Raw genomic sequence first — 23,600 nt, 5'->3', positions numbered from 1 at the left:
TCAACATTAATTAACATAGAATAAGAGTAAGGTGGTCCGATGGCCAGGGTGGACAGAAAAAACTAAAAAAAAACTCCAAAGGCTGGAGAAAAAAATAAAATCTGTAGGGGTTCCAGACCACGAGACCACCTGACCAGTCCCCTCTGGGCAATCTACCTAACATAACAATGGTGAGACAAAGTCCAGCAGGGGTCAGTCCTGTTAGGCCTCACCCCCCTACCCCGTATGTCTGTGCTGGGCCATCTTTGGACGCCAAGTATGGACAGGAGAGCAGCGGCACAGTGATGGCCAGCAGACGTGCAGCCAATGGGCAGCTCCGATGGCGAGGCCCGAGACCAAAGGGGCATCGCTGAGATAAAAGCTCGAGCCCGCTTTGCCCATCGCTGTTAGGCCAGCAGTTGAGATCTTCACGTACGCTCGGGTTTGTAAGGAGTGAGGAGTTCAGGCAGCTAATGAAGGTAGGAGGGTTTGGGGCCGGCATAAGGACCCGAGGACAGGCGGTATGTGGTTGCACTTTGTAGTTCTTATACTCGGCACTGCCATTAGTGAGGGTCTTGCCTCTAAACTTCACCTGGGATATGCCGGCCTCCTCAGACAGAGACGTCTAAATGCTTACAGCAGATGTCAGAGTTGCAAACTAAGAATATCTCTGAGCCCCGCTAGAAATCATGAAGTCCTTCATATTGGGTGCCAGTGAAGGACGCAATGCAGTCCTAGAAGTAAAGGTGGGAGTTAATTGCTCAGGAACTCCATTTTTAGAAAACATTCCTGTACTTGGCATATAGCGGGTTGGATGGATGGATATGGGGGATGGGCAGCTAATGCCAGGCAGAGGGGCTCGGGCTGTGGCAGTAAATGTAAAAATGTTTGAAGGGGGTCTGAAAGTGAGCAGAAGGGTCCGGGAGTCACAGTGGACCGCTAAGTGTGTGGGGTCTCTGCTTATATGGCGCCCTGGTGTGCGGAGCACATGAGTGAGGCCTCAACTCAGTTTGGGTCTCCATATTCTCAAGAAGACACAGCAATGCCAGGGCATCTCCAGAGAGGAGGCAACCAGACGGGTTCTGAGCTGTGAGGAGAAAGCAAAGGGCAGCCTGATTATCTGGAACTTGTAAGAAAGCCAATGCATGAGACACGGGAGCCACGGCCTGACAACCACACCCTCTGGTGACCACTTTGCCAAACCCCCCATGGCAACCCTGCAGCTCGGCTCTACTCGGACAAACGCAAAGTCTGCGGGTAGCAATCAAGTTTGGGAGACTTAAAAGCTTTGCCCGTTGTGACGGTGAAATGTCTGACTTGGCACAGTCTGGCTCTGCCTATTAGCCAAGTGCCCACTTTGTCTTGTGAAATCCCAGTTTTGTGCTGCCATACTGCGCTGTACACCAGGATAAGGGTGTGGCACACAGGAGTTGCCAGGAAGGCCCAAGGCCATTTTTCACGCTCTCTGGATGCGCACCGTTGCACTTTTCCTGTCTGTCTTTGCACTTCAGCAACCAACCACTGGGCCTTGAAGATTAGACATGCGTGATCTGGCCCCTGATATGTCCGACATTAGAGACGGTGAGAAATCCACCCTGATTGGTGTGGTCAGAGCAGGGCGGCACAGGCGCCGGTTCGCGGCCTCGCACTTGTCGTGACGTCGGTGTACGTCGTGCATGTTCTCCTCGGGCAGCGCGGTGTCCGAGTGGCAGAGTTTGATGCTGCAATGGATTAGGGGGCTTTCTCAAGGTTCTGTTATTTTGGGGAGATTTCTTTCTCTCGACTTTAGCACTCCGTTTTTTCAAACATAACGCATTTTCATAACCCGCCTGTCCGCAATCGAGCAATGGCTGGACATGGCGGCGGTCTAGTCATCTGCGCGGGGAGCCCCGGCGGCGATGTCCCCTCTCTGTTCAACGCGGTGATCTTTCAGGCACGTAACTCTCGTCTTCTAAAGCCGCCTGACTCGGGGCATCGCAAACTCGGGCCGCGTTTATCTAGCTCGTCCATCTCCTGAGCCCGTAGCCAATCCGCGCGTCTCCTCGTTGAGTGGCACGCCCCTGACAAATCGTCGAGGCCGGAACCGAGCAAATGGGCGGGGCTCGGAGAAGCTGCTCTAGCTGCTGTTTCCCGCCGCCGCAGCAGCTGCTGTCGACTCGGCTCACCGGCGGAGTCCCGGAGGACGTCAGAAAGTAGCGAACGCGGAGGCCAGGCTCGAGGCAGCGCCGGGACACGCGGGCGCCAACCGGCCATGGCTTCTTTGGCCAGCTTGGCGGCGGTCCTCCGGAGCGCGGGGGTACAGGTGCTGTCAGGGGTAAGTGGGGCGCCGCTAGCGGATGTGGATGACCCTTGGCCCGCCTCCGCCCTCTCGCTAGCTCGCTCGGCTGACTGGCTGTTTGTTCGCTCGCTCGCTCGGGGCGCGCACTTGCCGCTGTTGACGGGAACTTTTCCTTGCGAGACGTCCACGTAAGCGCCTCGCCGGCGGACGCTGACACGAGTGGGCGCAGACCCACATCTGCTGACCTCTCGGCGTCCAGCTGACGCTTTCTTTGTCTAACGCGAAGTCGAACTTGTGAGCCCCCATTGCGCTCCTCGGCACTGTCTGTCTTCTCCGGCCGCAGTCTCTCTACTTAAACTTTCCTTCACTTGCAGGAAGTGCGCTGCTCTTTCCACGAGGATAACGGAACTGCACGTTCCCAGAAACTTGCTTAAAATACCCCCGGAATTGTAATTCCCACCGTGCCCGCCGCTCCCGCAGTCCGTTTGTGAGACATTAGTGACGGGCCGCGAAGCGGACTGATTACTGTAATCGGGGCGTCAGTCCCAGATGGCACTTGGGCTTCGAGTGTCGCCGGTCCGCTAAAGTTTAGCCGCCCACTCGATATGTAGCATCCGACATAAACCGGGGTCCGTTCAGAAAGTCGCCGCTCGGCGGGCACTGCCGTCTGAGTCACGGGTGGGGGTGGGCGCTGCTGATGCCGCCGCCGGTTCTCTGCTGATGTGAGCAGCGGATGTGCAGATTGGCTTCTTGCTGCCTAATTAGCCGTTTGCCGTGTGAACTGCGGGCTTCCTGTTTGTTTGTAAGCTGGCAGGCATCTCGGGCATCAGGTGCTGCTCAAACGGACCAGCGGGCCACCTCGCCGATGCCCTCCCGATATGCCAGAACCCAGGTTAGGACTGGGCGGCCCACTGGTTGCTGTTGTCAGTTGTATCCCGATGGGGAGAGTGACGGAGTGCCACTCTTTGCACCATAAGGACCGCTGATGCCAGTGATGACGAAGGAGGATGCCCAGCACCTCGTTATATTCTAGTTAGGTTTGCTGGCCAGAGTCGGGAGTGAGCGAGCACGTGCCTTCACAAGTCGCCCATTAGACGGCTTCAGAGACCACCCTGCCTCTGGATTACTGTTAACATCTCTAAGCTCTTGTCGCCGTTGGGGTATCCAAGTCTTCTTATCTCAAACCTGACGTCTCGACTGTGCATTTCCTCATAATTGAGGGGTCCCAAGGTGACTCTCTGTGTGCCTCTTTGGGAAGCCGCTTTCCTCCAAGTGTTCTGTTAAAATGGTCTTTCATTTGCTTCCACTTGTGTTTGTGTTCTTGATTTTGAAGTGACAGCTGGCATCCGCCATGCTTACTCTCGCCATGCTACACGTTTAAGATTGCCTTTTGTTTTTATTTTTTTGGTCCATCTTCAGTAATTTGTTTGCTGATCCACCGAGTTTACTGTTTGTAGTTTGACAGTACAGTCCTGCTGCTGTTTGCAGAGTCGTGTCTTCAGCATGGGCCCTGGCAGGACTGCACTTTGACTTGGCACCGTAAGTTGCCATCTGCACCCTGCTCTTCAGGCTCTGCCACTGCTTGTGTGCCGAAGTGAGAAGCTGCCTTGAAAGCGGAGGTGACGCTCGGCGCTTTGCGTGTGTTCGAATTGGGACGGGCCCTGCTACACGTTGAAGTGCTTTAGTTCCCCCCAATGGACAGTAAGTAGATTGGGCACGGTGATGGTAATGCCATCTATAAGACCCCCCTCCCCCTAATTACTGAGCCCCCTGCAGTCTCTGGGAGTTGGCTTCAGTGGTCACCCGCAGGGGCTGCTCTTTTCTAAACCACAGAGACATCCAGGTCATGTCATGCCCGCAGGGTGCTTCCTGCAGTTGGAGGCATTGCTGCTACTGGACGGTGGGCACCTTCTGCTTTTCCCAGGTGGTCCAGTTATCTGCTTTTGTTTTTTTCCTCTAAGCCCGAGCTTGAAGCCCTGCAGTCGTCACGTTGAGCTCTGAACTGTTTGTCAGAAGTACCCGAGTTGTGTTAAAATTGACCTCCTTGAGTGATTCGTAGAAGAGCGGTGGGCATACAAAGCATGGACGAGGGTCCCGACAGACAGAAAGCACTGCAGCATTAACTTGGCGTACAGTTGTGGCTTCACCCAAGAGTCTGCTGGTGCCACAAGGCGGGCGTTGTACAGTTGGCTTCATTTCAGTTTGTCCCGTCTGAAGGTTTGTGTCAAAAGCAGATGCCCACACACGCGGGTGAGGGGATCGTGCCTATTGTAGTTTAGTTGTTCTGTACATTGATGAGCACGCATGCTGAGGTTAGCAGCTTCCTTCTAGAATAAAGAAACGTAGTAAAGACGACTTCTACCTGGGAGAACAAGCCAAGGTGCTAAGGAATCGCCAGGCCTGCTGCAATCAAAGAGGAACAATGGAGGGCTCGTCAGACCGTCGCCTTCCCTCTTCATCGTAGAACAGAACTTCAGAATCTGCTGGTGGGGCAGGTGGGTGTTTTGCTGGGAGATGCCAGCTGCTATTCCTCATAAATTATAAAAGATTTAGATAGGAATACAAGTGACAAGCTGGTGAAGTTTGCAGATCTTCTGGAATCCATTGAACTATCACAAGGGGGTCTTGGACAGCAGGCAGGCGCAGGCAGGTTTGGGGATGATGTGGAAGTTTAATGTCCGCAAATGCCAAGAATTCGATGTAGGAAGTCGCAGTGTGAGGTCTGAATGCACAATGGGGGGGCCGAAGATCAAATGTCCCATCCGGGTAGGCGTGTGGAGCTCTCTGGGACTGGTGTCCGTTTGGAGGGAACTGGAAACGTTTTGTAGGTTCTGCTGATCTCGTCAGAATTCAAGCCTCTTCTTCTTTACGGGGGGCTGCTTGCGTTTCACGACAGGCCTTTGCTCGACACTCCTAAATTGTGGTGGTCTGTCGTGTCGTGTGCTTCTTAACTTGCTGAGATGTTACCACAAGTGTAGCACATTTGGAGCTCTTGGCCTTCACTCCAGCCTGGCACCGATGAGCCCCTCGATGACTGCTTGTCCTTTCCTTCTACGGCCTCTCAGTTCTGCTCTTTGGCTCACGGAGGGCTGCGGGTGGCCTTGACGGCCGGAGTGCTGACGTTCCCCGTGGCACACCAATGCATCTTAATGAGCTCCCCATCTTGGACTTAACGGTTTGGTTTCTGTAACCTTAAACGCCAGCCGGTGGCTCATAACTTGCCCGACTGGGGTTTTCACAGCTCTGCCCACGAGGCTCTTGTAAGGTGTGTGTAACTAAAAACGGTCCGATGCCGCCTGTATGTATTTTTAGAGTAGAGCAGCTTACGGTATCTGCATGATAATGTCGTATTATAAGGCCTTTGGCAAAGGCAGGGACAGCCGGCCATCTGCTGCCAGCTCGGATTGCCGGGTACAAAGTTGGCTCCCCGTGTGCATGGCACGTTCAGTTGGACTGTTTTGAAATCTGATTGGCTGATGGTGGCTTTGAGACGCTTCATTGGAGGGCTGAAGAGCTGAGGTTCACCTGCACCCCGTCACAAAGACCAAGCAGTTGGCATATCACAAGCACATCATCTTACCCATCTCTAGGCGTTAAAGTCCGCCAGGCCACTCGTAGTCAGCTGTGCAGCGGGCGCGTTCACAAGCCATGGAGACGACAAGAGGGGGGCAGACAATCTCAGAATTAGGCTTGTGGGTCAAATATGGCAGGAGGGAAAGAAACGTCGGGGTGACTCCGGGCCGTCTTTCAGAGGGTGGGCGACGCCATCTTCACTTGAGCAGCTGCCTGGTTGTGTGGCCTTGAGATTGAGGTGCGTAGTTCGCTCTTGAAGTTGTTTGTTTTAATGCATAAAAGTCGATTGTTTGGTGAATCAGAGGTGCAACATAGCGAACCCTGAGGGTCCGTTCTCTGGCACAGACGTGACTGGGACTGTGCCAGTCTGAAACTCCCTCTGTTGTTTGCACGATGAGCCAGGATTGAAGTTACATGTTGGATTTAATTCAGTTTTATTTGTGACATTGAGGCCTCTTCATACTTGGTGTCCAGGGATCGTGGCTGTGGTGACATGCGAATGTCCCCAAACGGAGGTGCATACAGTAGACAATGCTTCGTTATTGTTGTTCTCGTAATTCACAAGAAAACCGCAGCCTTTCCTAAAAAGCCGGAGTATGCGATGGGTGGGACCTCCTTCAGTTACTTCACCATCTTAAAGGCGGGCGGCACCTGTGAAATGCCAAGGTGTGCAGGAATGATTGGTGTAAAGTCCAAATACGAGGGTGGCACAGAGTGGAAGGGGAGGCGTCGTCTCGTCCCAGTGTTCGGTGTGCATTCATAACAAGAACCTCCCAGTCGCATTATGTGGCAGACAGTTTACAGTTGATGATGATGATGATGATGATGTCGTAGTTTGAGATCCTCTCAGACTCCCAGATCCACATTCCTGTCTTAGTGCTGCCATTTCACATGAAAAGAGAGCTGGCCTGGTGTGAGCCTCAGAGGCCCTTGTGCCTTGTGCACGTGTCCTTGGGGACGAGTTGTGGCCCAAATGCTGTCACACACACACACACACCGAGCTTGAGAGGCGACTGGAGTCCTCGGGCTAAACTGAAACAAACGTGAGGATAGCGCAGGCGGGAGACAAAGTCGAGCAGGGATTGTGTCACACGGCCAGCTGCAGGACACACACACACGCACACGCACGTCTGAGGAGGAGGGGCGGCCGCAGTGTGTGTCACACGACTCCAGAGGGAGCCGCTTCTTGGGGACAGGCCTGTTTGCAGTAAGCGTTAATTAACATCACAACTACCCGAGTGAGAGAGGCCAGTGAGCCCAGCAAAGCTTGCCAGTCTGCCCAGTGGCGTGTCATTGATGCGCCTTTTCAGGACGAGGCCAGCAGAGAGTTGGCCGGCTGCTCTGACTCTTCGTTTCCTCTTCTTTATGGACGGCCGGCCGCCTTCCCTTGTACCCTGCTTTTTGGTTTTTGTGCCACTTGCCTGCCTGGTTGATTTGAGTTTTAAAGGAAGTGAAACCGTCTCGCTACATCACCACACCCGAGCTCGGCGGTGGGCGGAGGGGCTGCATTGCCCCTAATGACTCACACGTACAGCGGGTTGTGTAAATTGTGGGTGTGCCTACGGATTGAGCTGCCTGTTTAACGCTAAGACGCGAGGAGCAGAGCGGGCCGGGGGGCCGAGTGATTGTGCTGACGTTGATCTTCTGGCTGCTGACTCTCGACTTGAGCGGAGACGCCGGACGTCGTGCTGATTAATTCACTGCAAAGATTGCAGTCTGCCAGTTGGCTGCTCTGCGGGCTTGGAGTCGTTTTTAATGAGTGAGGAGTGATCTGCTGTCCGGGGTGACTGCCACCCACCGATGACCCTTGGAGTAGCGTCGGGACCATAGAAGGACAGCCCCCTGCCAAACGCCCACCCAAAGTCCCGACCGTCGGTGTCCGATTCGTGATGAAGGGTGGATAAACAAACGGGTTGTGCCTGCGGCAGCTGCCAATGATGGAGCGTTTGTCAAAGGCACCGACTGGCAGAAGGTGGGGCCGCCATGCTGCTGTGCGTCCCACTCCTTGTCACGCCAAACGCCGGGATGGCCCTCTGTGGCTGCCGTCTGACCTCCTGCTCCTTTCACGTTTGTGAGTGGCGGCCGCCCAGCTCGCCGATTGTGCCCGGACTGCAGTCAGCCCTGAAGTTCTGCCGTTGAAAGTGAATGTCACGGACGATCTACATAGCGGCCTTCTGTCTCGTGACGACAGTAAACGGGGACGCGTCAAATGAACACGTGGCAGCCATGATGCATGTGCACATGCATTCTGAGTGTGAAGTATGAACCGGCCATAAAACCTTCACAGAGGTGGCACCGATGGCATCTACACGTGCCAAACAGACACTACATAATGTAGTTCACGTGAATAATGGCACTACTGCTAATAACGCCGGTGACATTTCTGTCGTTGCCTTGGTCACAATTAGGTAGCGGGTGTCGTGACATTTCACAGGCATTGGTGTCGAATACGACTGTCGTGGCACCTCTGATTTTGACCAAGGCCAGCAAAGAGCTGCAGATGTAAGGCGGTGCCACCTCAGGCTGGGCTTATTTTTATGTATGACACTGCATGGTGCCTTTGCCAGGCCTGCACCAGCCCTCTGTGCCATCATCTTGTTAAGGTCACCTGGTGAAGGCTGCACTATTAGATACTATGAGTAGCTCGTGGGCTGCCTGCTCCTGTGCCAGGGGCAGATCTGGTCCTCAGGCAGCCATAGTTTGCCCACCCCTTTCAGAGCTAATGGAAAAACTGAGTCATCGTCCTGGAGCAGGCGTATTGATTACTGTGGTGGGGAATGAGCCGCTGGCACGAAGACGGCTAAACTCCAAGGGCGGGTCGTCTCGAAGCCCCTCCGTGTGCCCGCATCACTAGGCGGTGAGGGCGTTTAGAGGTGCCAATCACTGCACTGACGAAAGCCAAGACCGACCAGTGAGTGAAGCTGATGAAGCAACTCGAGCTCGTGGGTCAAATGAGAACGCGGGGAGCGTCGGTGGGCTTTCACTCTCGCCGTCCTTCACTTATCATGCGTGGCACTTTTAAGGGGCTGATCTCCTTATCAGGTGAGCGTCGGGCATCGCACACCTGGCGGCCCACTGGCAGGTCCACCTAGCGACCTGGGATAGGGCACAGCATGTGGCAAGTCAGGTGAAGGCACCAGTCTAGCGAGTTGAACCTGTGAAGGTGGCCGTCCTGCAGTGAGAGAGTTGGAGTCGCGTCCCCCCATCTACGGCAGGGCATGTGGTCCGTTACAGTGCACCACTCCTCAGGTGAGCCACACGGGTGAAATGTAAGGCAGGTAAACCACCGTTGGTGCCAGGCACTGCCCACAACGGCCAGGAGCAGCTACCGCTTTTCTTGGCCATGGCAGCAGTCAGCCCTCGATGTGACCTTCCTGAGTGACTGCGGCCCAGAGGGTGGCTTTCCGTGTCCCTGACAGTGCAGAGGCACATTGGGGCCTGGAGGATGGTGTCGGTGGCACAGTCCGTGCTGGCTGTTCTGTCTGACCAACGTGTCACCGCTCCCTGATGCCACCAGTTCACCTTCCTGTTGATGACGCAGGCAGCCGTCCTCTGAAACGGGCCCTGATGGTGTGTCACTGGGCTTGAGATGTCCCCAGGGTGGGGTGACTTCCTGTCATCCCTGTGGTTCCACGTCAGGCAGGCCGGAGGTTTGTGTGGCGTCTTTGTTTTCGTATTTCTGCGTCTCCTGAGCTTCTGTCAAGTTTCACTTTACCCTTGGGGTCTTCTCAGTCTATTGATTGTTCACCCGCCGCGAACACGAGATGAAGAATGAGGAAGTGCGGTGACACGACTGGAGTGAGTGAAGGTCATTTGTTAGAAGGGCCCCTTCGTCACGTGGAGGGTTATGACGATCCACAACCCTTCACTCATGGTGCTTCTGAAGGGTAATGTTCTCGGCCCACCGCTGTGGACGTCTCCGCACGTCGCTCACGCTTGCCGTCTGAACTCGCTCTTTCAGCGCCTTTCACTTTACACTCTCACTTTCTTCAAGTTCGTGATTGACGGGTTTGAGCTGCGACTCGGGTCAAGTGCCAGGGCAGATTGCCCGTATGCCAGCTCTGTCTAACTTCACGCCTTTTTAAAATCAGATTTCACTCTTGTGGCACAAAAGGATTTGGGATTGGCCAGCCTTTTAGTTTAAAAGCACAAAGGAATCTTCTAACAAAAGGGTCATTGTGGGGTCCTGGCCTGGCCTGACTGCTCGGGGTCTTTCAACGTGTCGGCTGATGTGTGTGTGTGAGAGAGGGCATGGCAGGGGCATCGGCGGGGGTTCAGATTACTTTACCATGGTGTGCGGGGGTGAAGGTTACCCTGAAGGAACAGCAGGTCAGGCGGAGTGAGGATTGTGAAGCTGGACGTTGGAGGTGTGATGATGAGTGTGGTTAGTGCTTGGAAGATTTCTGGAGTGAGTTGGATGAAGTGATGGACAGAAAGTGGTGATTGGAGCGGTGAAGGGAGCAGAGGAGATGAGGAGGTGATGGGTAGGTCTGGTGTCAAGGAGATGAATGAAGGAGGTCGGAGGATAGTGGACTTTATCAAAAGGATGGACATGGCTGTGGTGAGTAAGAGGAGGGAGGAACACAGGGTGACGTACAAGAGTGGAGGAAGATGCCCACAGGTAGATGCCATCCTATGCAGAAGAGTCAATCTGAAGGAGAATGAAGACTACAAAGTGGTGGCAGGTGAAGTGTAGTTAAGCAGCATAGCATGGTGGTCTGGAGGATGACGTTGGAGATCAAGAAGAGGAAGAGAGCGAGGGCAGAGCCAAGGATCAAATGGTGGAAACTGAAAAAGGAAGACTGCAAGGTGGAGTTTAGGGAGGAGGTGAGACTGGCACTGGGTGGCAGTGAAGACAGCTGGGCACTACAGCAGATGTAGTAAGGGTGACAGCAAGAAGGGACTTGGCGTGACATCAGGACAGAGGAAGGAGGAAAAGGAAACCTGGTGGTGGAATGAGGAAATACAGGAGAGTATACAGAGGAAGAGGATGGTGAAGAAGAACTGGGATAGTCAGAGAGAGGAAGAAAGTAGAGAAGAGTACGAGGAGATAAGGCACAGGGTGAAGAGAGAGGTGGGGAAGGCTAAAGAAAAGGCGTATGATGAGTTGTATGAGAGGTTGGACACGAGCCGCTTTTCCGCTGCATAGTACGGCACAGCACGGTTCAGTACAGCTCACCTTCGTTCGGCTCAGTTCGGCTCGGTTTGCGTTTCGACTGCAGTTTAGTTCCGCTTTAGAGTGGGCGGGATTATTCACGTGTCGTTAGAGTTGCGCCGCCTCTACTGCAGTGACACCGAGGAACTTTTACAACAACACGCAGACAACGACAACACTTTAGCTCGATGACGCGCAAGGTTAAGCATCTAAAAAAAGCACATCACTAGCTAACTTTTATCACTGTTGCAAAGCATAAAATGAACTTAACTGCCAGTGTAACATTAAAATGCTGATTCTGTAGATTACAGATCTTCCACATTTTGCAAAAAAGTCGCCGCAACAGACCATCTGTTTGGACATTTAACTGTGCTTCAGAGTGGTGGGATGTGATTGTTCCCGGTTTTACAAACACTCAGTGGCTGGAGAACTTTCGAAACTTCCGCGTGTCTGTACCTTTAAAGAAAAGAATAGCCAGTGACGCAGTAATGACGATTTTCTCCGGCCAATCAGTGACCAGCAGATTTTACACGTCACATTTTGGTAACGGTTCGGCACGCTTGGAACCTCGGCTGAGGTGGTACTAAAAAAAGGACCAGGTACCAGGTACTGTTCCCAGTGGAAAGCCCCGCAAAAGTGAGCTGAACTGAACCGTGTCGTGCCGTACTATGCAGTGGAAAAGCGGCTTAAGGAGGGCTACAGAGGGGGGCCGAGCTGGGAAAGATGAGCGGCAGGTTAGGGTGATAAAAGATAAAGATGGAATCGTACTTATAAGTGAGGAAGAGTGTGATGAGAAGATGGAAAGAGGACTGTGAGAGGCTGATGAATGAAGAGGTGGAATGATGTGGAGATAGTGAATCAGGAAGTACAACGGATCAGCAAGGAGGAAGTCAGGACAGCGATGAAGAGGATGAAGAATGGAAAGGCCATTGGTCCAGATGACATACCTGTGGAAGAATGGAGGTGTTTAGGAGAGATGACAGTGGAGTTTTTAACAGGATTGTTTAATGGAATCTTGGAAAGTGAGAGGATGATGAGGAGTGGAGAAGTGGACTGGTGGGCCGATATTTAAGAATAAGGGGGATGTGCAGGACTGCAGTAACTACAGGGGGATAAAACTAAAGATATGGGAAAGAGTAGTGAAGGTGATGATTAGTGAGCAGCAGTGTGGTGTCACGCCAAGAAAGAGCACCACAGATGAGATGTTTGCTCTTAGGGTGTTGATGGGACGTTTAGAGAGAAGGCAAGAAGGAGTCGCATTGTGTCTTTGTGGACCAGGGGGCCTCGAGAGGAGCTGTGGTGTTGTATGAGGAAGTCGGGAGTGGCAGAGAAGTATGTAAGAGTGGCACAGGATATGTACGAGGGCAGTGTGACCGTGGTGAGGTCTGCAGTAGGAGTGACGGAGGTGGGATTACATCAGGGATCAGCTCTGAGCCCTTTGTTATCTCCAGTGGTGATGGACAGGCTGACAGATGAGATCAGACAGAAGTCCTTGTGGACTGTGAAGTCTGCTGATGACCTTGTGATCTGTAGAGAGAATAAGGAGCAGGTAAGGAGACCCTGGAGTGATGGAGATAAGAGAGGAGAGGAATGAAGGTCAGTAGGACCACCAAGACGAGACGTATGTGTGAACGAGAGGGAGGTCAGTGGAGTGGAGAGGATGAGGGAGGTGGAGGAGTTTAAATACTTGGGGTCACCAGTACAGAGTGATGAGGAGTGAAGAAGAGAGTGCAGGCTGGGTGGAGTGGGTGGAGAAGAGTGTCAGGAGTGACTTGTGACAGACGGGTAGCAGCGAGAGTGACAGGGAAGGTCTACAGGACGGTAGTGAGACCAGCTATGTCATATGGGCTGGAGGTGGCAGAGTTAAAGGTGCTAAGATTGGCACTGGGTGTGATGAGGATGGACAGGATTAGAAATGAGGACATTAGAGGGTCAGCTCAAGTGGGACGGGTGGGAGACAAAGTCAGAGAGGCGAGATGGCATTGGTTTAGTGAGATGCTGGGTATACTGGGTGAAGGGTGGCAAGGATGGAGCTGCCAGGTAAGAGGAGCAGTGTGTTTGTGTTTATAAGACTTGGAGTTACTCGTGGGGGGATACAATGGCATATTCTCTCGGTCTCCCACCTTTATGTCTGTCATGTCTCTGTTGGTTCTTTGTGCCCCTTCTGTTTCTCAGTGGCATCTTTCTGATACTGGACCACCTTTTCCTTCCTCCACGTTTGCCACCACAATTTCTTCCAGGCCCTAATTTCATGCAGAGACCACAAAAGAGGTAAAAGAGCCCCTCCTTGACACTGGTCAGGTGCAGATACCCAGTTCAGGGCTGAGACGTGAAAGTCTTGTGGGGCTCACGCTGTGACAATGACGCATGTGCAGTTCCTGCAGTTGGTGTCCTTAAAGTGAAGTCCACTGCCATGAGGTGACGCCAGGCTGGGGATGAGAACTGTGGCACTGAGCCGAACAGCTGATTGGCCAGCGCTGATCTGACAGCAGACCCTCAGAGTTGGGACTCGTATGTGTAGTCAAAGTGCCACCAGGAGTTCAGGGAGACCACTCTGTCCTCTGCTCTGAACACGGGCTAAAACGTGTCACCATTGCTTTGCCTTTCTCGTCCTAGAGACGCCACATGTGAAGTTGGCATTGGGGGCGACAAGAGGCACGTAAGAGCTCCTCAGCTGTGTCAGATGTCACCTCTGAGGTTGACTTTGTGCTCCTCTACTTGTCGAGTGTCTTTTTAGGTCAAAGCACCAGTCTCTTCTCATGCCCATCTGTTCAGAACCACCTTGGCACTGTGGCCTTGCAGAGCGGTGGATTTATGTGGCCAGGGATTGACTGTTGGTCAGGCTAATAAAAAAGCAAATCCTGTGTGCCTTTGGGGTGGCATTTGAGCGCGGTGGCCCTCCAGCAGGGTGCCCCCTCCAGAAGCTCCAGTGTGAGGCCACCGTATGATTGCACTTTTGCCCTCTGATTTCAAGGCCAGTGTGATGAGTCGTGTCATCGCCCGGTGACGGTCACCTTGCCCACACAGACCAATCTCTTTGTTGCTGTCCTACATAAAATGCCCGGCCGTGTGCCCACCGTGCTTCTGACGTCTTTGCATTTCTGCTTTTGTCTTGCAGGTGGGACGCTCCAGATGGTGTGTGTCATGTGGCACCTTGAGGGCCAGGCTCGGCAGCACTTCGGCATCCCCTCACGGTACGGTATTTACTTCTTCTTGAACTGGTGGTGAAGGGGCATCAGAGTGCTGATGTGATGGTGCCCGGTGGCACCTTCCCTGAGCCGTGGTGCCTTTTAAGTCACTGGCGGCGCGTTGTCTTTGTGCTTTTGGGGTACGCTGAGAGCTTCTCAGAGTTTGCCCTCCTTGACCTGTCCAAGAAGCGGCGCCTGGCAGATGCCCGTTGAAGACTGCAGTAGAGAGCCTGCAGAGAGGTTGGCGCACTGTGGCTGGCAGACTTGAGTTTATAACTGAAATGAGTCACCTCTGTGCTGTAACTAAGGTGACCGTGACGCCTCACAGAGCTCCAGCTATTATGGGATGATAATGATGGGCTTTCATTGAGGGTCTTGTGGGCAGCGAGCCCTGCACTGATCTTGAAGAAGCCTGCAAGTAGAAGCCAAAGCAGAGGCACAAATGGCAAACCTCGGCCCCCCATAACGATAAGGTGAAGACGTGTCTCTAAAATGGCCAGGAAGGGAGGGGACACGTTAGGGACAGCGCTGAAAATGCTACAAATGGCCGTTACTGTCTGCGGCGTCGGGACACGTGGAGGGCCGTCTGAGGGTTTGGTTTCGCCCGTTACAACCGCGGGCATCGCTGACCCACCTTGGCCACACTGTCACTTGCTGCCTGGTTGGTGATTTACTAGTGACACAGGACAGTCACAAACCTGGCCTGGCCTGGTGGCTTATCGAGAGGGCACGGCCGCCTCGCGAGTTTCATTTCCTCTTTGACCATAAAACTGATCACGTGACCCGACTGGCCTGTCGCTTGGCAACACGGGCGCCACCTCGGCCTTCACGTATGAAGTCACCAGAGCTGCTGGACTTTGGGTGGCAGGACAGCTTTGGATTTTTGGCTGGCACTTTTATCTTAAGTGATGCCAACTACCAGCAGGGGGCTTTTACCCCAGTGAGCAGGGGGGCTTGCACTTCACAACTGTTAGGGTCCCGTCCTCTCACGACAGGGTGATGTGTCATGGAGGCTTTGACTTTTGTGTCCCCAGGGTCTGTTGTGTGACGTTCATCTGGAGTGAGTTTACAAACTCGGGTGGTCCCTTCTCGCACAGCACGCCTGCCAGACCTCCAGACATGGGACCCCTTTAAGAGGGAGACAGCAGCAGGGTGTTGGGGGGCTTTACAGGAGTCTTTGAGCTGATGGCCATGTCTAAGAATGGCGTGCAACGTGGCATCTTCTGTGTAGTGGGCTGTCGGCCTGACATGTGGGACACTGAGACCCCTCTTATTTTAACGGGACCCCCAGGGTGATTGCTGCCCACAAGTGTGAGTTCCATCAATGAATATTTCAAAGTCCAGTCATTGGCAGGGAAACACTGAGGCGGTGGTCCCGAATGTGGCATATAGGGGTGATGTGAGGGGGTGGCCTGGCAGGAGGAGGGCACACGTTTACTGACTGTGCCCTTGAATATGCGGCTGGGCTTTGAAATCGTCATGCGCCACACATGCCAAGCCTGGGGCAAAACTCATGGTGCACGTCTCCATTTGCTCATCGGTATGGCCGGACCCTCCAGTGGGGTGACACTGTAAATGCGTGTAAACAGGTGACATCGTCAAGGGGAGCAGGGTGGGCATGCAAAAGCAAAATGGCATCAACAGGCCAAGACGGGTCTCAGCAGACGTGTCTGCTCACATCGGTGCCCCTCGAGCTATCCCCGCATTAGGAGGACGCAGACCACCATTAGAACATGGGAGGTGAGGAGGGGGACGTTTCTGTTCTGGTATGACATCTGACGATGATGATGACGATGGTTACAGGAGGGCAGTTTGACGACCCGTGGGAGAGATGGAGCGTTGGGGTGCTCGGTGGGGTCGTCTTCTGGCTTGGCCGAGGGTCCTGTCCGCAGTATCAGGTGGTTGAATGAAGAAGACCACCCCTTCACCAAGTCAAAGGCTGGGAGGTTCTGGGAGTCGGACAGACGGGGCGCCAACCGAAGGTCTGATATCTGAAAATGGCATAGTTGGGGTCGACAGTAAACCCGAGGGCTGGTGGGTGGGTGAGTGGAAACTGAATTCCTGTAGTTGGCATCTCCGAGCCAGTCCTCGATGGGTCATTTATGGAGGTCCGGCACAAAGAAACCCATCTGACGATGACATTGGCATAGCGAGGTCTCGTTCTGCTGACCCGCCAGAGGAGCCACCGAGTGGCAGTTTGATAAGCTGGTTACTCACACAACACCCGAGTCCTAAAATGCCACGTCGAGTGTAATTCTGGTGAACAGACTTGGCGTTGCCTTCAAGTGCCTCACCGATTTGGCCGTGTAAACCCTGAACCGCTTGTGTCTGCTGCCCTCTGCCAGCCTGTGTGGGTACAAGTGTCCACAAAGCAGGCGCCTGGCATTCATGCGACGACGATTCCTGGCACAAATAACTGGTGTCCGTATTTCAGAAAGTGAACGTCGATGGGGTGTTAAGGGGGACGTGCGTGGCGCAGTCGGATCACGAGTAGCCCACCTCCCCACACGCGCGATCCGCTTCACTGAATTTCAAATTCCTGCTTTATTTTGTGTCGTTTTTCTGATCCCAGCTGTAGGGCGAGATGCAGTCATACCCACATAGTGACACGCCGCGCCAGTGAGTGAATGGGGCCCACCTAACGGGTGGCAGACGGTTGTGCCCAGTCATTCATGTTCAGGCACCACGGGTTTGCTGTTGGCAGTGCGGCCGCCTTTCATTGTGACCCCAAAACATTTGGGAAGAAGATGAACAAGTACATAAAAACTGAATTGGTCAGCACCGAGAGCCCACCCTGACCGCATATGGAGCCCACCTCTGAGAGTGACGTCACAGAGGGAGGGTGTGATCATCCCAGTAAGTGTCCAGACTCTCAGTGGGGGTGTGATGCCAGCCTATTGAAGGCCCATCCAGGGTGCCCTGCCTTGTGATTTTGGTAAAGTTGGCCCCCCTCACCCTTTTGTGACCACCATGGTGGTGTCTCTTTTTCTTTATCCTCATCTTCCTCTTTGCTTCGCCTCCCCCGTGGCTGATCTGAGCTCGGTTTGGGGGTCTTGGCGCTCACTCAGCGACGTCTGACTGCTTCTCTCGTAGACGTAATAGTGGAGTACAGGCACGGGCTGCCCACCCTGTCTTTGCCTCTGCCCTCCAGAAGAGAGACGTGCCGCTTTTCCTTGAAGCCGCTGCTCATGAACGTGGGTGACCTGGTGCGTGACGTCCAGCGAGAGGACAAGGGCATCGAGAGCGTGACGGTGCTGAGCCCAGGTGAGCCTTCCATTCATCTCTTCTGACTGAGGTGGGTCAGCGCGTTGGCATCGGTGGTCTGCCCTCGTCACAGTCGTTCTTTGTCGTTGCAGATGGCGTGCGGCTCTCCTCGGCCGTGCCCGTCCACGTGCTGCTGAGGAGCGATTTCCAGATTGCCATCAACGGCGTCCACTACCAGGTGCGACCTCCAGACACAGGTAATGGCGGCCAGCGGTCGCGGCCCAGCCGGCTTAGGGGCGGAGGCTGACCTTTGCCCTCTTGTAGTCCTAGCGGAGCAGATTGGCGCGCAGCGGACGCCGGCGATGGACGAGCTGAAGGTTGTCGTCCAAAGGCTGCATTCGGCTCTGCACCTCCCGGCCCACCACGTGCAGACGCAGGAGAAGCTGCTGCTCCGGCTGGATGAGCTGAAAGAGGAGCTGCGGCCCCTCGAGGAGGTGGGCGCTCATCGCCGGGTGCTTGCGCTCACGCTTGGCGATTCCTCATCCGCCCGTCTGCTGATCGTCTGTATCTCTGGCTTCTTTGGCACAGGTGAAGGAGAAGCTGATGCGGCAGGCGGGGGGCCGCACGAGTCGCCTCCTCTGGCTGGGACTGGCCTACCTGTCGGCACAGGGGGGCGCGCTGGCGTGGCTGACGTGGTGGGTCTACTCCTGGGATATCATGGAGCCCGTCACCTACTTCCTCACTTATGGCAGCGCCATCTCCTTCTACTCCTACTTTGTCCTCACTAAGCAGGTTTGAACTTTTGTTAGCCGTCCCAGGGCACCACACGAAGAACTTGGGGTTGGAGGAACTCGAAAGGCTGATGGGCACAGGATTGGCTACGCCCTGCACTGTCACAGCTATGGTGGCGTCAGACACCGATGACAGTGACGGTCACAGGTCAGGCCCTACTTAATGGGTGTGCATGAAGGAAGGGCTGGCCCGTCGCGTGGCATCTGCCATCTTTCACCCTGTGCCACCCACATGTCCCCGGTCCTTACCTGCTGCTGTTTTGAGCAGCTTGGCTGGTGAATCGGCTCGTTGCTCATCCCAGTCCAGTTTCCTGCTGGGGGTCTCCAGGGCTCTCCACTCCTGCCTATCCCGGTCTTTTAAGGGGGCCGATTTCAGTCGTGTGCCAGGGGTCCTAACAGCTTGTGTTTTCTTTCAAATGCAGGATTGTGTGTACCCCGAAGTCCAAGACCGCCAGTTTCTTCATTTTTTGCACCGAGGAGCCAAGAGACAGCAGTTTGATGTCGAGAAGTACAACAAGTTAAAGGACGACGTCGCTCAGGTACGGAATGGCTGGCATCTTCACTCGCGCGGGTCACACGAGAACAGTGAAGGCCTGCAAGCTTAGTCCAAGGTGCGGGCTCAGTCAGTGGCCACCCTAACCGTATTTGGGGTACGACTGCCCCCTATGAAGGCCAGGCTCCACCAGTGTGGACAATGGCTGGCTGGCTGGTCACCTGAACAGCAGTGCTGCTACGAGTTATACATTTGACACATTAAAGGGTGTCACAGGGCCCAGGTGCTGGAGGGTCCGGCGGGCCCCCCGTAGTTTGGAGTCACCGTGGCGAGGCCCTGGTGTCTGATCTCCTCTACCTTTGCTGTCCACAGGTGGAGTGCGACCTTCAGCGTCTGCGTGGTCCTCTGCAGCTTCAGCTGCCGGTGGAGCAGATCAGCGAGAAGCAATGAAGGGGCCGAGTAATCGGAGGAGGGGGCATTCTGATTAAAGGTGGCACCCTGCACACAACCCGCCTGCTCCCTTACTTTGTATTTTTTAATATTCCTTTATTTTGTCTTCGCTGCTGGGCTCTGGAGAGGAGCCCCTGGCATGCTGGGCACAGCCCGCTGCCAATGGGTAGTAAAAAGTAAATCGAGTTAGGAGAAGGTGAGGCCTGCTGGCGCCCCCGCCTGGTCACTCACCCGGACACGCAGGCTGTCTGGTCCCCGCGTTAGCTGCGATTGTCGTTTATCCGAACTCGAATGATCAAATGCGTTCGGATACGGCGGCGTGGACAATGACGGACTGATCAAGTGGCAAGTGCTACTTTCACCCACAAGGTGGCAGCAGTTTCACGTTTTGCCAGCCAAGTGTGCAGGAAATGCCGAAAGGAAAGGAAAGCCGCCCCGCAATCTCCGTGCCGGCCGAGAGAAATCGGGAACCTCGTATGAGGAGCCAAGTGGATGTTTGTGTCGCGATGGCGGCCAATGCCGAGCAAAGCTGCACGACAGCAGCGGCAATCGAAAACCAAACACATCGCCGGGTCCGCCTGTTGGTAAATGAAAGGAGGTCCATTCACGGGGGGATCACACGAGACCCCTGAACAAGGGGATGGGAGTGGCGGCTCTTCGAAAGTGTGGACCACCATCGTTTATAGCGGACGTTGTAAGCACAGAACTGGGCGACATGAGGAGTGGATTACGCGACATAAATGCCGGCTGATCGTTTCTGATGTCTGAACAGGCGTCAATGGAAACCCCCAAATGCTTGCTTTTTATTGTAAGACCACCATTACCATTTTTATTATTGTAAGACCACCATTACCATTTTTATTCGGCGCTTCACTTTCTTTCACTGAGCGTGTCGCGCTGCTCGTCCGCCGGTGCCTTTCGACCCTACGCACGTGTTGTCCTCGTCCGTGCCGATCCTGCTCTTATATAGCGCCTTACCAGAACACAAAGAGAGCAGCCAGTCCGTTTGATTCAAATTTAAATGGAAGGCACTGCAGTAACTCCGACAAAAAGTAAGGCGCCCAGCGAGAGCCCCGGGGGTCCCCGTTCACATTTTCTTTAATTTCCCAGAGAAAGGCGGGGGGCTGCCATGGACAGACAGAGCGACACAAAGTCGTTTCCCTTTTGCTCCTCGAAGTGTCCAATCCCTCCGCTGCTTCCAGCACTCGAGGCCCAGCAGCTCAAACAGGAAGGAAGGAAGAAAGAAAGAAGCCGCCGCCGCCATTACCCCAATCCCCCCCGACCCAACCCCACCCCTTTGTTAAAAACGTGAAAGCGTCCTTGGCTCAGCTCGACTTCGGTCGAAAGTACATCTTCTTGGTCAACATTGAAGCGAAGCAGGGCACTTGCTTTTTGCCGAGGGAGCTCCGGTCGGCGCACCGGTCTACGCGTCTCGCTGCCACTTTCCGGTTGACGAGCGTTAAGATCTCCGTGAACTCCAGCGTGGGGCCAAACTTCGTGAGGGCGGCGCACAAGTCCTGAATGTACCAGGAGCCGCGGACGGTCTCTCGGTGGGAATAGTAGCCTGAAAAAGAAGGAGGAGGCACAGGTGACGGGCACAGCGCAGCAGGGGGGCACTAAAACAAAGCAAGAGGACGGGCACCTGCAGCCAAAGGCTCTTCAGGGCTGGTGGACGAATCTGCGTGCAAAGCCCACTGCCACCTCGCTTCACCCTGCATGTGCCAATTCTATAAAAGGAGTGCCATGGCAAAGTTGACACCCCAAGTAAACCAAAGCATGGCACTGTACCTGACATCACGATCGACTGCTAGACCAGTTTTGGTAAAGTGATGCCAATTTGAGCCCAGGCACAACAAGCAGCCACATTACAGACCAAAATGAGAGCTCGGGAGCCCCCCAGTAACTGGGGTCAGGGTCCTCCACTGCTGGCCCGTCACAGGGAGTGCAGACGGTCTGGAAGGTGACAGATTTAATTCTGTGGGACCGAACACTTGAGAGCAGCGGATGAAGACTACAATAAAGAATTCCAGATGGACCCTTCAACTTCTAGAAAAGTCTCGTTTCCTGTTAAACGGGACACAGGCGGCCATTCAGCCAAGATGCTGATGTTTCACTCCAGTGTGTAGATGAGAAGCCCAGAGGTACAGGAAATGCCCGTAGGGCACATGATGGCATTCAACGGCCCGTCCCAGCCGAGTGTTTGTCACCTTACAGCTCTTAAAAGGGACAATCACGATGACTTAAAGCAGACGGACTGCCGAGGAGGTTAAACAGAAACGAGAGCCACTCCTTCTTGAGGCCCTCGATGCCACACGCCTGTGGGCACAGATTCAGTTTGGCTCTGCGGTTCTCTTTTTATTAAACTAAAATTCAATTTGTATCCCTAAAGGTGAAAACATGCCAACGCGTTCCATGGAATATGGGCACTGGTCGAGTCTCAGCTTTGACCCACAATACCCACCTTGGACTGGAGGCAGAGTTTAACTGTGTGGGTGGGCCAGTAATGGAGATCAGTGAAGATTACCAACGCCCATCTACAGGGGTACGGGCATGAAGTGCTCAGGGGGCAGGGGATGGAGGGCTGGACTTGGGCATCAGCTGCTGAGTCAGTTCTCATAAGAAAACTGGACTTGAGCCGCAGGAAGGAAGGAAGGAAGGAGCGACACGGATGACCCTCAAGCTGGGCTGGCCGCCTGCAAACACAACTCGCCCCTTGGTACGTACAACGGCTGCCATGTGCCCCTCATGTCCAGTGCGTCACGTCGGCTCGTTAGCTGCTCATGCCAGGCCACAGCTAAGCAGGCACTCTCACCTTCTGCCACAGAGTAGCACATGATGAAGTCTGCGCCAGCCGGCAGCGTGTACACGGCGCCAGCATCTGCCACCACTTCGTTCACCTGGCTGTCCACACTGTCCATTGGAACCACGGGCTCATCATGCTTGTCACCACGACAGGCCTGCACAAAGACACAAAGGACACATGGAAGGTCACTTAAAACCGGCCAAAGCTGAGAAATGAGAACAAGGCCAGGATGTCACACAGTGCAACCCCGTCGGTGCGGGCAGGTGGGCCACCCCTTGGAGCCGAGTAGACCAGCAGGGCACGTGTGAGAATATCAGGGAACATTTGATGAAGGGGAGCTGGCTAAGTAAATGGAGACAGTGGCCAGAGGGGTCCATGAGGGGTGAAACACGGCCCCTCACAAACTGGGACTACGGCTCTGCGGCTGCAGTCACGTGGCGGGTAACTGGCAGGTAAACTCCCAGTCTTCCACATGTCCACAGATAGCCACACGTGCCCCATACCAGTGTAGACGTGCCAGGACACGCAGCGTAGTCCTCTCTATGGCTGGCTGATCCTGAAGTTCCTCGGCCCTCTTCAGTGTGGCCCATTGGCACAAATCCTTCTGGTGCCGACAGACAGAGGAGCTCTGGTTAGCAATGCTTTCTGGGAAGTCTTACCTGGATTATAAAAATCTTGGGCTTGCCAACTAGGCTCTTGCACTTGTCCCCCTTAAACTGGGCGGTCAGATCCTGAATTTTCACTTTGGCATCATAGGCGTACACGTGATCGTTTTCACCGTGGCTCAAAAAGACGCACAAGAAGCAGTCTGCATCGCTGTGGTCCTCGGCAGCCGCTGCAGAATTTAAAACAGCACAAGTTGGCGCAGGAAAGCACAAAACATCACATGCCGGGGACGCCATTCACAGTCACGTGACGTCTTACCATCCATAATCTTGTTCCACATGTCTTCCACTTTCAGATTGTCATATGCCCGGACGTCAAAATTGAGCTCCGTCAACCTGCCAACAGAAAGTGGGCTTACTGACAAGTAGAGGAGGTGGTCACAAATGACAAGACAGACCACTGGCACAAGTACCCAAGGCCAGCTGCCCATGAACAGGACCTACAGACAGTCAATGAATGCCTTGGGGACAACGACTGGCGGAGTTTCTCACAAGGCCTCCATCTACACTCGCACACCCATGCAGAAGTGACGCCAAGTTCAAGAGTCCTTTAAGCTGGACCTCCGATTGTAAACGTATGCCAAACTGCAGACTTGCCTGAATACTTCGTCAATGTCACCGAATGCTGGGGACAAGCAGGTGAGACACACGCAGCACAAGAGCAAAGAGTAAAATGAACGGCCACCTAAATAATTGAACGTCGTGTGTTTGTAAACCTAAGAGCTCAAAGGAATTGAATAGCATGGCATCAGCTGGCGCGGGGCACTCTTTCCTTGCACAGGCTTTAGACGACAGGATGCCAGTCAGACTAACGCCCAACGGGTTTTACCTTAAAAAGCAGACGGACAGGAGCCTGTGTGTGTGTGTGTGTGTGTGTGTGAGAGCTCGAGCTCGTGTTCTGCCGAGCCAAACCGCGTTAAAACTTCAGAGCAGGGCATCACTCGCCACTGCGCAGAATGAACTACAATGGCACGGTCGACTGAGGACAACTTTAGTGTTGGAATGCAAGTCAAGGAGAACA

At 54.1% G+C, this 23,600-nt stretch overlaps 2 protein-coding genes across 4 annotated transcripts in view; one reads left to right on the top strand and one right to left on the bottom strand.

Moving 5' to 3' along the window:
- The first annotated feature begins 2,006 nt into the window (after positions 1–2,006).
- LOC120532249 (calcium uniporter protein, mitochondrial-like) lies at positions 2,007–19,169 on the top strand. The gene is made up of 8 exons (XM_039758101.1): positions 2,007–2,293; positions 14,104–14,179; positions 17,267–17,437; positions 17,530–17,634; positions 17,702–17,871; positions 17,966–18,169; positions 18,591–18,707; positions 19,034–19,169. The coding sequence occupies exons 1-8, from the start codon at positions 2,231–2,233 to the stop codon at positions 19,109–19,111; spliced, it is 984 nt and encodes a 327-aa protein (XP_039614035.1). The 5' UTR covers positions 2,007–2,230; the 3' UTR covers positions 19,112–19,169.
- Positions 19,170–19,847: 678 nt separating this feature from the next.
- LOC120532247 (caspase-6-like) overlaps positions 19,848–23,600 on the bottom strand; it is a 36,641-nt gene continuing 32,888 nt past the window's right edge. For all 3 annotated transcript variants that reach the window (XM_039758098.1, XM_039758099.1, XM_039758100.1), the window contains 4 exons: positions 22,839–22,915; positions 22,574–22,749; positions 21,924–22,068; positions 19,848–20,675 (listed from right to left, as the gene is read on the bottom strand). In XM_039758098.1, the coding sequence (XP_039614032.1) occupies positions 20,437–20,675; positions 21,924–22,068; positions 22,574–22,749; positions 22,839–22,915 (637 nt within the window). In that variant the 3' untranslated portion in view covers positions 19,848–20,436. The remainder of the gene's footprint in view (positions 20,676–21,923; positions 22,069–22,573; positions 22,750–22,838; positions 22,916–23,600) is intronic.

This window comes from Polypterus senegalus, chromosome 7 (genome assembly GCF_016835505.1).
Source record: "Polypterus senegalus isolate Bchr_013 chromosome 7, ASM1683550v1, whole genome shotgun sequence".
Lineage (NCBI taxonomy): Eukaryota > Metazoa > Chordata > Cladistia > Polypteriformes > Polypteridae > Polypterus > Polypterus senegalus.
Note: the sequence above shows the minus strand (reverse complement) of the source record. Positions and strands in the feature narration are given on the sequence as shown.

Bases quoted from the DNA above. Each gene is read 5' to 3' on its own strand.
- LOC120532249 (XM_039758101.1), top strand. From the start codon at position 2,231: ATGGCTTCTTTGGCCAGCTTGGCGGCGGTCCTCCGGAGCGCGGGGGTA. The intron at 17,438-17,529 runs GTGAGCCTTCCA...TTGTCGTTGCAG, and splicing joins CGTGACGGTGCTGAGCCCAG to ATGGCGTGCGGCTCTCCTCG. The intron at 18,170-18,590 runs GTTTGAACTTTT...TTTCAAATGCAG, and splicing joins ACTTTGTCCTCACTAAGCAG to GATTGTGTGTACCCCGAAGT.